General features: G+C 43.7%; 1 protein-coding gene across 3 annotated transcripts in view; it reads left to right on the forward strand.

Annotated features, from left to right (window-relative positions):
* The window catches only part of lama4 (laminin, alpha 4), a 55,443-nt gene extending 44,421 nt beyond the window's left edge, over positions 1–11,022 (forward strand). For all 3 annotated transcript variants that reach the window (XM_061754835.1, XM_061754836.1, XM_061754837.1), the window contains 6 exons: positions 196–351; positions 1,414–1,573; positions 9,296–9,420; positions 9,878–9,971; positions 10,393–10,509; positions 10,587–11,022. In XM_061754835.1, the coding sequence (XP_061610819.1) occupies positions 196–351; positions 1,414–1,573; positions 9,296–9,420; positions 9,878–9,971; positions 10,393–10,509; positions 10,587–10,732 (798 nt within the window). In that variant the 3' untranslated portion in view covers positions 10,733–11,022. The remainder of the gene's footprint in view (positions 1–195; positions 352–1,413; positions 1,574–9,295; positions 9,421–9,877; positions 9,972–10,392; positions 10,510–10,586) is intronic.
* Positions 11,023–15,263: the final 4,241 nt, after the last annotated feature.

Here is a 15,263-nt window from a genome sequence, read left to right on the forward strand (position 1 = left end):
TAATCCACCTACTTCCGCATTCGGCAAAACAAAAAATTAAACAAATCTAATTTGATTATTACTGTAAATGCTATGAAATGCTTGTGAGAATACATTGCACATTTTTTAAAATTATTTATGCGTCGATAAGCTGTATAGTGACAAGAACTGGTGGTCTCTCTCTCTCTCTCTCTCTCTCTCTCTCTCTCTCTAAAGGTAATTTTTATCCGTGATGGAAATATGGGGAAATTGATCATCGATGGGCTCACAGTGCTGGAGGACAAAGTTAATGGCAAAGTTGTGTCCTTGCATGTCAGCAGTCCCCTCTATTTTGGAGGTGTGCCTCCAAAGCGAGCGCAAAGAAATATTCAGGTATGTATTGAAATTTGTTTTTGTTATTATTAACTCCACAGACCCATTACGCTGATATCTGTATCATTGTATTTCTAACAGTGATATATTTCCACCGAAACTGTGCCATTTGTGTCCCCAGGAAATAAAATGTATACATGCATGATAAAATTAACAGTAAAATATATATTTTTAATTTGTCAAAGTCTCCCGTATATATTGATCTGATGGCATATTTTATAAATACAATTTTAAGATTGAAAGAATAATTTAAACTACCTTGGACACTAGAAAAATAATATTTGTTTCCCCACTTCCTAAAAATAATAGACTTGCATGAAATCTAATTGTAGGGATGGGCGAGTACCGATACCACGTGTCGGCATCGGGCCGATACCGGCCTCATTTCAAGGTAGAGGGTACTTGCGAAGGCTGCCGATACCAGCCACAGATATTTAAGACAAAAAAATAAAAACTAAATCTGACATAAAGTCCTACTCGGCAGTAGTTGGCACTACACTGTGACCTTTGACACATCGGTGAATCATTATGTGGGTCAGAAAGAAAGATCATTGTTCACAATTATCTGTCATTGTGTGAATTCAAATTTTATATATCAAAAGTACGAGTCATATAATGTATGATGTATCGGTGAGTACTTAGGAGTGAATACTTGAGGAGTGAAAACAAGTGGTATTGAACATCCTTACTATGAACCCATATAAATGTATGATCCCCAAATATTATTGTATAGTTACAACAAATTAACAGAACTAATTTTGAAATCAGAAGTCAGTAAAAAATATTTTATACATTTTCAGTAATACTTTTTTTCAATTTATTTTAAAGGAGATTAGTAAAAATTTTTTAAAAAAAATAAATAAATGCTTGCAATATCTCAATCTGCAGTTTTGGTATTTTAGCAAGAGACGTGAATCGACGCATATGATTTGCCACATGAAATGAGGCGGCGGGCCGGATCTGGCCCCCGGGCCAGTTTGACACCTGGGTCCTAAGGTTTGTATTTGCCTTAACTAGGAGTTGTGGCGGATGTATAATTTAGATCTTACTTATTTTCTTCAGACAAATTCAACAGACAGCTTTTCTGGCTGTTTGAAGAATATTCAGCTCAATGGACACTGGTTGTCATCTGCGGACGAAACATTCGGGGTCACTCCATGTTTTGAGGGACTCACTGAGGCAGGAACATTCTTTGCAGAGGACGGAGGCTATGTACTTTTGGGTAATTTAACTTTCTTATTTTCCCGTATTTAAACCTCTGACATGTTTTTCTTGAGTATGTACGTTTGTTTTAATCTAAAAGAAAATATTTTCCCTAGGTGATGACAAGGCAATCTTTCACTTACTTCACTTATTAATCTATCCCACTGTTCTCACCCCCATGCAGGGCTCAGTATTAACATTTTTGCTCATCAGCTACTGAGTCGAGTGGTTTCCCAGAGTCACTAGCCACTTTTACAAGCTGCAATTTTGTTGTTGGATAAGTATGTTTAATATGATTAAAGGTACTCCGGTTTCCTCCCACATTCCAAAAATATGCAGGGTAGATTCATTGAAGACTCTATACTGCCTGTAGGTTTGAATGGTTGTTTATTTTTATATGTGTAGTGTGATTGGCTGGCGACCAGTTCAGGGTGCACACCCCCGACCGACCCTAGTGAGGATAAGCAGTAAAGAGGATGGATAGATGGATGGATGATTTAAACAGGATGAAAAAAAATAGTCTTCCTTACTAGTTATTGAAAAGTTCCATTTGGTTCCATTTGCAAACCGCTCACAATTAAATACTGAAGCAAACATTAAAAAGTGAAAAGTTTACTATTTTTTTTTCTTCAAATAATCCAAACATGCACCAGGTTATTTGACTTAATACAAGGGACTAAACAAGATTTTATGTAAGAATAAGCGGAACGGAAGATGAGTGAATGAATGTAGGAGCTTTCAAAATATGCAATAGCGTAATTTCTCATGTATAATGCGCACCCATGTATAATACGCACCCCCAAAGTTGACCTCAAAATTCTGGAAAACCCTTCTAACTAAGTATAATGCATTTATACAATGCATGATTTTGCTTCTACCCATTTGATCAAAACATGAAGTATCATCTGTATTTTGCTAGTTTCTTCAAATAAGTCTGAAGATAAGCACTTTATTTGAGCATGTAATACTTTCTTTTCATTTACATGGTCTTATTTTGAAATTCACTGCCCTACTATTATTTAGTAAATGAGAAAACACACAGTTGTGGTCATATATATGATTACCCAGGCAGAATTTGTAAGATGGGTACAATTCTTTAAAGAAAACATGACGGCCCAGGAGAATCACATTTAATTTTATTTTATTTTAATGGTATTCAAATTAAACTATCAAGTATTTCAAAAAATCATTATTATTAAACAGAAAATAACCGAAAAGAAATTAATGATGGTTGTTCTTCAGTTGTATTTAAAAAAAAACAACAATATTTTAAAAATTCTGACAGGGTAGGCTACACCTTTTTCATAACCTCTAGGTGGCGATGGCATATTAGAATCAAAGTGTACACCTTTCTCATAACCTCTAGGTGGCGGTGGCCTATTGGAATGGAAGTGTACAGGTTTTTCATAACCTGTAGATGGCAGCATACATTTATAAAATGTGAAAGTTTTTTTTCATTTTCCCCTATATGTGTGTATAATAGCACTATTGACTTGACAGTTTGTTTTTTTGGGGGGGGGGGGGGGTGAAATGCGCATTATACACGAGAAATTATAGTAATTCAAATTACAACTCAATAAATTAGTTAAAAATGTTTTTATTAAGGCATTAACTTGTGAATTTATGGGCCCCATTAAATCCTACATGGCTGTATGAAGTAAAGTGGGATACTGTATAGTCGTCATATTAATTGTGGAGTGGACTTGGGAGTTGTATGAGAGACATGTCTGTTCAGGAATTATTGTAGTTGTACTGTTCATAAAATGAGTTCTTACTAAATTGCTACTTGTTCACAGACACACCACATTCTATTGTCTAATATTGAAGTTTCTGACTTGGAAGTGAAGGCATCATTCATGGACTATTGTTATTGTGTTACTTGAGCGTGCAACAGTTAAATTGCATGTACAGTATTGTGGTGGATTTCCAGGTGTCTGTGTTGCCTCGTTCTTCCGGATTAACGACGGTTCCGGGGATGCCTATGTGTCATAACAGCTGTTTTCAGAGTCAGATTAGAAAAGAGCCCGCCAGAAATTCAGTCACAATCTTATAAAGTCTCGGGTCTGTGGGCGTGCTCTCAAAGACCGCCCTTAGGCTTGATTGGTTAACTGGGTTGGTTTGAATGATGAGGCTCCTCCTTTACCTATGGCTGAGATCACTTCTGTCCACAAGGTAGCTCTCTTGTCCATAAATTAACCGTATCCCTGCGGGTTCATGTGGTGCCAGAAAGACTAGGTTTAAGACTCCCCCGTACCAAATGGTGATCGACGTATCTTTGATGTTACAATGGCAATCCTATTTTGTTTACCAGAGGAAGTATTGTCCAGTAAACAGCGGGGTAAACCTGCTGGAAGTCCAGACTTCCCTCTCCCCAGTCACTTCATCCAGCTCTTCTGGGGGGATCCCGAGGCGTTCCCAGGCCAGGCGAGAGACGTCGTCTCTCCAGCGTGTCCTGGGTCGTCCCCGGGGTCTCCTCCTGGTGGGATATGCCCGGAACACCTTACCAAGGAAGCATCCAGGATGCACCCTAATCAGATGTCTGAGCCACCTCAGCTGGCTCCTCTACTTTGAGCCCCTCCCGGATGACCGAGCTTCTCACCCTATCTCTTAAGGGGGAGCCAGGACAACACTGCGGAGGAAACTCATTTCAGCCGATACTATCCGGGATCTTGTTCCTTTGGTCACCAGCCACAGCTCTCGGTGAGGGTAGGAACGTAGATCGACCAGTAAATAGAACGCTTTGCCTTTCGGCTTAGTTCCTTCTTCACCACAACGGTATCGGTATACAAAGTCGGCATCACTGCAGACGCTGCACCAATAAGCCTATCGCTCTCCTGTTCCATTCTTCCCTCACTCGTGAACAAGAGCCCAAGATCTTTGAACTCCAGTGAGAGTTGGGGATCACGGCTTGATGAAGCCAGCAGAACCACATCATCTGCAAAAAGCAGAGATGCAATACTGAGGCCACCAAACCAGACCCCTCTATGCATCGGCTGTGCCTAGAAATTCTGTCCATAAAAGTTATGAATATAATCGATGACAAAGGGCAGTCCAACCCTCACCGGAAATGAATCTGACTTACTGCCAGCAATGTGGACCAAACTTTTACACTGGTTGAATAGGGACCGAACAGCCTGTATCAGGGGGTTCCGTCCTCCATACTCCCAAAGCACCTCCCACAGGACTCCTCGAGGGACACGGTCGAATGCCTTCTCCAAGGCCACAAAACACATGTAGACTAGTTGGGCGACCTCCCATGCACTTTCGAGGACCCTGTCGAGGGTGTAGAGCTGGTCCACTGTTGCACGGCCAGGACGAAAACCTCCTCCTGAATCTGAGATTCGACTTCCCGACGGAACCTCGTCTCCAGCACCCCCGAATAGACCTTACCAGGGAGGCTGAGGAGTGTGATCCCCTTGTAGTTGGAACACAGCCTCCGGTCCCCCTTCTTAAAAAGGGGGACCACCACCCCAGTCTGCCAATCCAGAGGCACTGTGCCCGATGTCCACGTGATGTTGCAGAGGCTTGTCAACCAGGACAGCCCCACAACATCCAAAGCCTTTAGGAACTCCGGGCGAATCTCATCTTCCCCTTGCCACCGAGGAGCTTTTTAACCACCTCGGTGACCTCAACCCCAGAGATAGGAGACCCCGGTTCAGAGACCCCAGACTCTGCTTCCTCATGGGAAGGCGTGTCGGTGGAATTGAGGAGGTCTTCGCAGTATTCTCCCCACCGGCTCACAACGTCCCGAGTCAAGGTCAGCAGTGCCCCATCCTCGCAATACACAGTGTTGATGGTGCACTGCTTCCCCCTCCTGAGATGCCGGTGGTGAACCAGAATTTCCTCCGTCCGGAAGTAGTTCTCCATGGCCTCACCGAACTCCTCCCATGCCCGAGTTTTTGCCTCAATGACCACCAAAGCTGGATTCCGCTTGGCCAGCCCGTACCCATCAGATGCCTCAGGTATCCCACCGGCCAAAAAGGCCCGATAACACGCCATCTCCAGCTTGACGGCATCCCTCACCCCTGGTGTCCACCAATAGGTTCGGGGATTACCGCCACGACAGGCACCGACCTGTCACTTTGAAATGTGTATAGCTGTGTCTGTGTGTGTGTGTGTGTGTGTGTGTGCGTGCGTGCGTGAGAGCGCGCGTGTGTGTGCAGGTGTGTGGGTGTGGGACTTTTGTGGGTTCTCAATCAGCAGACGACCAGCCAGGAACAGCCCCACCACTGCTTGATGCACCTCCTGTAAATGATAAAAATAAATAAACAATTAGCATAAAAATCCAACATTATTGCTGCAGTGTGACGTGGAGAAAAATATTTTTTGCACCTTTCTTGCCAATAGGTGTGGGAGTGCATCTGCTGCTGGTTTTATATTATATTATTATTATATTTATAGAAATATGTACAATTACCATCCATCTATCCATCCATTTTCTGAGCCGCTTCTCCTCACGAGGGTCGCGGGCGTGCTGGAGCCTATTCTAGCTAACATCGGGCAGGAGGCGGGGTACACCCTGAAATGGTTGCCAGCCAATCGCAGGGCACATACAAACAAACAACCATTCACACTCACATTCACACCTACGGGCAATTTAGAGTCGTCAATTAACCACGCATGTTTTTGGGATGTGGGAGGAAACCGGAGTGCCCGGAGAAAACCCACGCAGGCACGGGGAGAACATGCAAACTCCACACAGGCGGGGCCGGGGATTGAACCCCGGTCCTCAGAACTGTGTGGCAGACGCTCTAACCAGTCGATCACCGTGCCGCCTGTATAATTACCACAAAATATTTATTGTTGCTACAGTGCGATGAGGAAAGGTAAAAAAGAAAATTTCTTCACACCACATTGTCTAAAAATTATATTTTTGTGCCCAACTGTCTATAAATGAAAGAAAGACTATCCAAAATCTATCCAATTCATCTAGCTATCGATGATCCACGTTTGTGTCTACAGGATGCATGATTTGTAAAAGTGTAGTATCGTAGGACAAACTGTTGTGTTTTTTTGTACACGTAGCATGATAAAAATGGTAAAACGGAGTAATCGCTGAGGCTATGAACGTTAGCTTTGAAGTTAGCAAGTTCGTAGCTCTTCCGTGACTTTCTGGAGGCTCAGGGGAGAACGCCCTGCTGCTCCCAGATAAGGATGCATCGGGATCAGTCTCATTGCAATCTGAGTCCGAATGTCCGTTGGCAGTCCACTTTTGGGGGGAAGTGGACCATGATATGGTTGCGATCTCACCACGGGACTTTGAACGCTCAATGTGACCAGCGTTACGACAGCATTGTTAGCGCGTCATCCCTTTCTTTTTTGGGAAAAGGATGACTTTTGTCGTTAGCAAAACACTGTTTTAGAGTAACTCTTAACTTGTCGATCACCATCTCTCTCTCCCTCTCAACCACGCTCCTATAACTCCCCACCACGCCCACATGGTCCCTCAACGGAGGTCGTCTTCCTCTGATCGTGCTGACAGAGCTCTGATCAAAGCCACTGCTGCCATCTACTGTCGATTTATCATACTAAAATCCTTTCCAAGCCTTTGATTCATATTGTGTAGCTGTGCCAAACCCTCAATTATAATTAAAAAAAAAAAAAAAAAAAAAAATCTACTCTTACGTCTTTGGCACTAAATAGATGGATTTGTGAAAGCATAGTAATACGTCTTTGGCACTCAATGAGTTAAGGGAGAAAAGAAATCCAAACCTACTGTACATGGTCCTGTGTGAAAAAGTGATTGCCCCCATGTTCAAACATAACTGTGGTTTATCATACCTGATTTCAATTTCTCTAGCCACATCCAGGTCTGATACTGCCACACCTGTTCTCAATCAATAAACCACTTAAATAGGACCTGCCTGACAAAGGGAAGTAGACCCGAAAGATCCTCAAAAGCTAGACATCATGCAGAGAGTTTAAGAAATTCAGGAACAAATGAGAAGTAAGTGAAATCTATCAGTGTGGAAAAGATTATAAAGCCAGTTCAAAAGCTTTGGGGCTCCAGCAAACCACAGTGAGAGCCATTATCCACAAATGGTGAAAACATAGAACAGTGGTGAACCTTCCCAGGAGTGGCCGCCCGACCAAAATTACCCCAAGAGCGCAGCAAAGACTCATCCAAGAAGTCACAAAAGACCCCACAACAACATTCAAAGAACTGCAGGCTTCACTTGCCTCAGTTCGGGTCAGTGTTCATGACTCCACCATAAGAATGAGACTGGGTAAAAATGGCCTTCCATGGCAGAGTTTCAAGACAAAAACTAATGCTGCGCAAAAAATGTATTAAGGCTCATCTTAATTTTGCTAGAAGACATCTTGATGATCCCCAATATTTTTGGGAAAATACTGATGAGACAAAAGTTGCAGTTTGAAACGTGTGTGTCCCATTACATCTGGCATAAAAGTAACACTGCATTTCAGAAAAAGAACATCATATCAATAGTAAAATATGGTGGCGCTAGTGTGATGGTCCTACTAAAAATCCTGAAGGAGAATGTCCGGCCATCTGTTCGTGACCTCAAGCTAAAACGAACTTGGGTTCTACAGCAGGACAATGATCCGAAACACACCAGTAAGTCCAAATCGAAATGGCTGAAGAAATACAAAATGAACACTTTGAAGTGGCCGAGTGAAAGTCCTGACCTGAATCCTATTGAGATATCTGAGCACTCTGGAGAAGGTTTTCGTCCAGGATATCGAGGTACTTGGCCACATTCATCTTTTCTTCGATTGCAACCAGTCTCCCTGTCCCTGCAGCTGAAAAACACTCCCACAGCATGATGCTGCCACCACCATGCTTCACTGTTGGGACTGTATTGGACAGGTGATGAGGAGTGCCTGGTTTTCTCCACACATGCCACTTAGAATTAAGGCCAACAATTTCTATCTTGGTCTCATCAGACCAGAGAATCGTATTTCTCACCATCTTGGAGTCCTTCAGGTGTTTTTTAGCAAACTCCATGCGGGCTTTCATGTGTCTCGCACTGAGGAGAGGCTTCCGTCGGGCCACTCTGCCGTAAAGGGCTGCAGTGATGGTTGACTTTCTAGAACTTTCTCCCATCTCCTGACTGCATCTCTGGAGCTCAGCCATAGTGATCTTTGGGTTCTTCTTTACCTCTCTCACCAAGGCTCTCCTGCCCCAATTGGTTGGGGCCTTGGCCAGATCTGTGCCTTGCCACAATTTTGTCTCCGAGCTCTTCAGGCAGTTCCTTTGACCTTATGATTCTCATTTGCTCTGACGTGCACTGTGAGCTGTAAGGTCTTCTATAGACAGGTGTGTGGCTTTCCTAATCAAGTCCAATCAGTATAATCCAACACAGCTGGACTCCAATGAACCATGTAGAACCATCTCAAGGATGATCAGAAGAAATGGACAGCACCCGAGTTAAATATATGAGTGTCACAGCAAAGGGTCTGAATACTGTGTGATATTTCAGTGTTTCTTTTTTTAATAAATCAGCAGACATTTCAACAATTACGTTTTTTTTTCTGTCAATATGGGGTGCTGTGTGTACATTAATGAGGAAAAAATGATTTTAACAAATGGCTGCAATATAACAAAGAGTGAAAAATTTAAGGGGGTCTGAAGACTTTCTGTACCCACTGTACATTTATTTTCATTTAATACGCAAAGATGCAAATTACATAACGGTAAAACGCTGAAATACGCTCTGTAAAACTTGGGGACTCAGGCAGATTATCTTTATGTGAACCTTACCTACTTTCCCTCTTTTAGACACACTTGAGTTGGGACCTAGATTTGAAGTAGAGATGGAGGTGCGGCCCCGTGTGACATCTGGTGTACTTCTGCATGCGCCCATAGCAGAGGGCTATTTCTCTATTTACATCCATAAAGGAGCGGTACGTATTTGTCACAGATCACACCATGACTGTCCAATACACACAGGTGGGACCAAGTCATTGCTTTGCAAGTCACATGTCAGTCTCAAGACTTTGCTCTCAATTTCAGTCAAGTCCCAAGTCGAGACAGGCAAGTCCCGAGTCAAGTCGCAAGTCCTCTTTCAAAGTCTAGGTCTTGCGACTTGACTTTCAGTTTCAAAGTCTAGGACTTGGGACTTGACTCTGGACTTGCCTGTCTCGACTTGGGACTTGACTCGGGACTTGCCTGTCTCAACCTGGGAGTTGACTTGGGACTTAAGGGCAAAGACTTGAGACTTACTTGTGACTTGCAAAGCAATGACTTGGTCCCACCTCTGACAATACATATTACATTTTTAGAGAAAGAAAACCTCAAATATATGACTGTTCAAAAGCTTAGGTATGTTGTTGAATTGAAAATAATATGTTTTTTTTCCAGGTGCTGGTTGTTTTGACTGATGGGACACATGTATTATTGGCAACAGTTTCTCCAAGACAGGCTCTGTGTGCTGGCCACTGGCATAGAATTGCAGGTGAGTATCATGTTATTGTGGTCAAAATGTACAAATATCTTAGGAGCAATGAAGAACTCCCAAAGAATAGGTATTTTGTAAGGGGATCCATCAAAGAATTTGGCAATACAGCATAGTTTCATTCAATTTCATTCTAAATACCTTAGTTACTCATATAGTGGCCATGGGCATTCAATCAACTCTAAAGAGAACTAGGTATTTACTGTATTAGGGCAGAGGCTGCATATATAATTTGTTTCTTCTTTTTTCAACAAACGATAGTTGAATCATATATAGTGCAATACATTTTACGTGAAACTGCACATTCAAATAGAAAATCGGTCGACAAAATGTATTTTGGGACGGGAACCTTTCATTCACTCTTTCGTGCTCTGAAGAACCTAAGAACTACATTGATCTGTTCTGTCCTGCCTCATCCTAGTAATGAGAGAGATGGACGTTCTCAAGTTGCAAGTAGACCATGAGGTGCACAGTGTGGATGGATCTCTGAATCTTCACTCTACAAGGACCAGGAAGATTTTCATAGGTGGAGATCCAGGTTAGTTCTCCCCCGAGAGTTGGTATTTGTTTTCCCTTTTCAAGTCATTAGTTTCTAAACATTTGTTGCCCTCTCAGATCTCTCGCTTACAGGCAGTCATGTAACCAACGAACCTTACGTAGGTTGCATGAGGAACTTGATGATCAACAACGGCGGCGTGAGCTTCAGTGACGCAGCTATGGTCAGTGGAGCTGTCAGCGTAGGATCCTGTCCAACTGTGTAATAACAAAGTCAAAATGCCAACTTCTCCCAATGCCTCATTAATAACGAGAAAATTATAACCATTCAAGTCAATCACTCTTTTATTTACTCTTTGTATGGTGTATGCATTTTGTTAAAACTAAAAACTAATGCCATTATTCAAACTGAAATACTGAAAGTATACATTTGTCATACTAATAATGGTCCATTTGTTGATAATCAAATGTATGTGTATGTCTCCTGTATTATATAAATGGCAAAACCAGTTAGTTTTTCTTAAATGTGATTAAAACAAATAATACAAATATTCCATTGCAGGTTTCAGTATCGGATTCTTACATTGTACTGTATTATAGGGTCTTATTTTGAAGTGATTCATTTCCGATATCAGTGCACATTTATTGAAAATCAGCAAACCAAAATTCAAGAAAACAACAAACGTGGAAATAACGGGCAATAATAATAAAAACCAAAACAAATACTCAACGCTATATCATCTATTGGGCCTTGGTGTACGTTTGGTACATTAGAAATGCTTGGCATCTCTAATATACCATACTTTCATCATCTTTGTTGCCCTTTGTTATCAACTTGGCTCAAAGGCAGATCAAAAAGGGAGACGCACTGTGTATAAGGATTACTCCAAGTTTATCAAAGGACGTATATCAAATGATAATCCAATGAAATTAGAACAAATTAGGATGTTCCAATAAAGTATATAGCTATGTATGTCAGTCATAGTGACTGGATGAGTAGAAGGTGCAGCGGTGTGCAGTGAAGGCCCTCTTCAGCCTTCACACTATCGGCACTGACCTACATATACAAGCTCATTCAATTATTGTGATTCATAATAATTATTTGTATTATATATATAATACAAAATGAATGATAATATTTAATCCTAAATATATTACATATAATAGTATATATGAATTCATTTCCAACAGTCTATTGTCTTCATTTCATAGCGTGTGTCTTCACTGTCCAGCTTTTTAGATTCTTTTACAAACCTTTTTTGAGGGATGCACGATAACTTTTTTCCCACCGATAACTTGCTGCTTCTCCAAGTCGATACCGATGACCGATACATTTTTTTGAATGGTTTATTATATCAATGGCCTTCAACAATTTCCAGGCTGAGGACCCCCAAACTGATGGATAGCTGGAGCGCCGCCTCATTTCCCTGTTCTACCAAGTCATCGTCCTTGCTATGTCCCTTGCATTCTACGATAGCTACCTTTGGGGGCTTCGTTAAAGCCTCCTGAAGCCGGATTACCTCATCCTGATCCGTTATCAGCGTTCCCGTAATCATTAAACCTGCTCTCAACCACTGTGACAATTCTACGTACACTACACCACAAGAATATGTTGAGTCTGTATAAATGTTCACACTTTTTCCCTCTGCCAACTCCAAAACCCTTAGCACCGCTCTCAATTCTGCCAGTTCCGCCGATTGCTTCCCTTCCGCCTTCTCTGTGTCCTTCACCTCGACTCGACCACTGTCCTCGTGCTGCACCGCTGCATCTGTTGCATGAAGGCCCCTCTCCAAATCCCCGAAACAACAACCATATGTGTATCAATCCATCGCAACATCAGAGTAGGGCGTACCTTGCAAATCCAAAGTCCCCCGACCCCTTCAAACCTACGATGGTGTCCCGGATGCCCTCCTCGACAACCAATGTGATGTATGGCACAGCTGTCGCGCCCATCTCATACCACTCACTCTCCTCCTGCGTGAGACGCGCATGTGAGGCAATGCCAGTTGATGTGACATACAAATAGTCCGAAAAAAGCGGACACCGATGACCTTCAATTTTGAGCTGAGAAATGGTCCTAATAAACTAAATCATGTTACTTATAATAAAATGTACAATTGGCGGAGTGTAAGGGGGCAGGCTAGTAAGCCATGGAGACCAGAGTTGATAGGGGGTGAGCAAACCGCGGGAGGAGGGAGACTCAGTGGTCGGAGCCGCTCAATCGATGTCAGCATATTGATCTTGATCTGCCGCGGGGGTCGTAAAAAGCATGACGTGTGATGACAACCATCGTGGAAAGATGATGTCCATCCGCAGTCACCGAAATGCAGTGGTCTGCCAAACCCTGCACGTCGAGGCTTCCTGGTCACCCGTATTGACGAGTAGGGTACTGCCCCGGAGGTGGCGGCGCCAGGTCGGCATTCGCATGTGCGGCGGTGGTGGTTGTTGCGGTCGGAAAGGTGGACCTTGTGGTGGCCCCGACCACTGCGGCTGTAACTGTCCCACATGAATGGGGGCCTCAGGAGGTTGCGCTGCCCCCTGACACTGCTGTAGTGGTGTCACATAGTAATAGTTGTACCCAGGCTGGGCCCACCCTGGAGTAGGACAGCTCTTTGCCCAGTGCCCCCAATCCCCACAGTTAAAACACGACCCACCTGGCACCCCCGGTCTCACTCCACCCCCGCTGCCTCTCGCTCAACGACCCCGCTGGCTGGTCTGGCGTGGTGGTTCCGATTGGTAAAGCTGTGCCTCAGGGGGACTCCGACCCAGAGCAGGTGGAGCGGCAGGCATGAACTCTTGCTGCACCAGTCTTTCTAATGGACTGAGAATTTACTCTCTTTAAGCCTCCAGCACCTATAAATCTAGTTGGTTTTTTTTCAGTACAGCATCTTTCTGTATTAGCCTTTTCTTTTGTCTCGTTAAGTAATGCAAAAAGTGTTTTCTCCAATCAGCCGGTGTCGCTGTTGTCATAGCCGGATTGTTTCTCATAGCATCGACCACTGGGTGGCGTGCTCCTCTGAGCACCACATCTCTATAAAGCTGAGTCATCACTGGACTATCCAACGGATCACCACCTGAGGCTTCGGTCCAATCTCGGCGCGTGCGTGACAAATAAGCAAGGCCTGTGTCCTCTCCACCATCCAAAAAACACAGTTGGAGAGAGCGAGAGACCTGGGTGGGGCCCTGAAATCGCCGATAAATAAACACCTCCCCCTCTGTGGCACTTCAAAAACTGCACCGCCCCCTATAGGGGGAGGAAGCTTTTCACTTAAGCATGTGCGGTAAGACATATTGAAAGGAATATACATACGTTGCTGTGTATGAACATAACAAGGCAGGAAGGGCCCCAAGAATTTCCTGTTTATCTCTTACCAGACCTCTTCTCCTCCAACTGGAGAGTCCCCTCAGGACACTCATCCGCTTCCTCCTCACCATCTGCCACCTCGATAACTGATCCCGGACCAGTCATGCAAACAATCACACTGCCACACACAAAGGGTGTCTGAAACAACCAGTACGGCCCGCCACCTACAGTTGGATCACCATTGATTTCGACCATTCCTGTCCCGCAACTCATCTCTGCTGTCGGCGCTTGCACGGCGGAAGCAGGCGGTGTGAGGAGCGGAGGGACGCGCAGTCCCCCTCCCCTCAATTGGAGGCAACTTGTATAGGAATGTCATCCAAGCTATTTTAAGGCCTTTCCCTCCGAGTTTCACTTCCTCTTTTCATCTTCACTTTAGGCGTCCCCATTTTAGTGAGTACATTCCACCATCTCTTACAATATAATTTGTTAGCCAACACTCTCCTGAGGCGGCACGGCGGGCGACTGGTTAGCACATCCGCCTCACAGTTCTGAGGACCGGGGTTCAAATCTCGACTCTAATATTTTCCATTAGTTTTCACCACTATTCAACAGTGTTTAAAATAGAATAGTATATGTTTACATAAACATCTAAATAAATATATGTACTGACGAGATTAAAGTTGAACTTTTTGGAAGGTATGTCTCTCGTTGCATCTGGCGTAAATGTAGCACAGCATTGCAGAAAAAAAACGATGATGTTTTTTTTTGATGATTTTTTTCCCCCTCAGGATATGAAATCACCATTTAAAAACTGCATTTTAAGTTCACTTTGGTTAAAAATACTTTTCCACGGCACTGTATGTATATATATATGGTTGGCTGGGGGGGGGGGGTTGCATTGGGTCCCTATGGCCTCCTCCGGGTGGCCAGTTGTCGGGGTGCCTCGGTGGGGCCGGCGGACCGCACTGGGTCCCTCGGTGTGGGACGTGTCCCGTCCACCATGCTGCTCTTGGGTGGGCCCCTGCGCCCCAAGTACAGGACACTTTGTGCATGCGAAACTGTGTCAATTCACTTGCATGTGTCCGCAGGCACACACCCCTTGGACTCTTTCACTGGGTCTGGGGCCACTCACTTATTGCGACAAATAACTCATGAATATGCAAATTGCTTGGGTGTCCCCTCACTTACACTCTCGTACTATAGACTTTTATAATTTACATAGTCAATCCCACTAAACTTCAGTTGTAGAGCCGGCTTGACGACCCTTGGGTCCCAGCCTCCTGCCCGATGATTGCTGGGATAGGCTCCAGCACGCCCGCGACCCTAGTGAGGAGAAGCGGCTCAGAAAATGGATGGATGGATATATATATATATATTTATACCCACACATAAAGGGGTGTGCGCATAAATGTCAGTGTTACTGCAATTTACAAATGCAGTATGCGCAAAATGCATTTGTGTTAAAAACAAAGAAAGGCCTTGTAGCATCAATG

This window comes from Phyllopteryx taeniolatus, chromosome 18 (genome assembly GCF_024500385.1).
Source record: "Phyllopteryx taeniolatus isolate TA_2022b chromosome 18, UOR_Ptae_1.2, whole genome shotgun sequence".
NCBI lineage: Eukaryota > Metazoa > Chordata > Actinopteri > Syngnathiformes > Syngnathidae > Phyllopteryx > Phyllopteryx taeniolatus.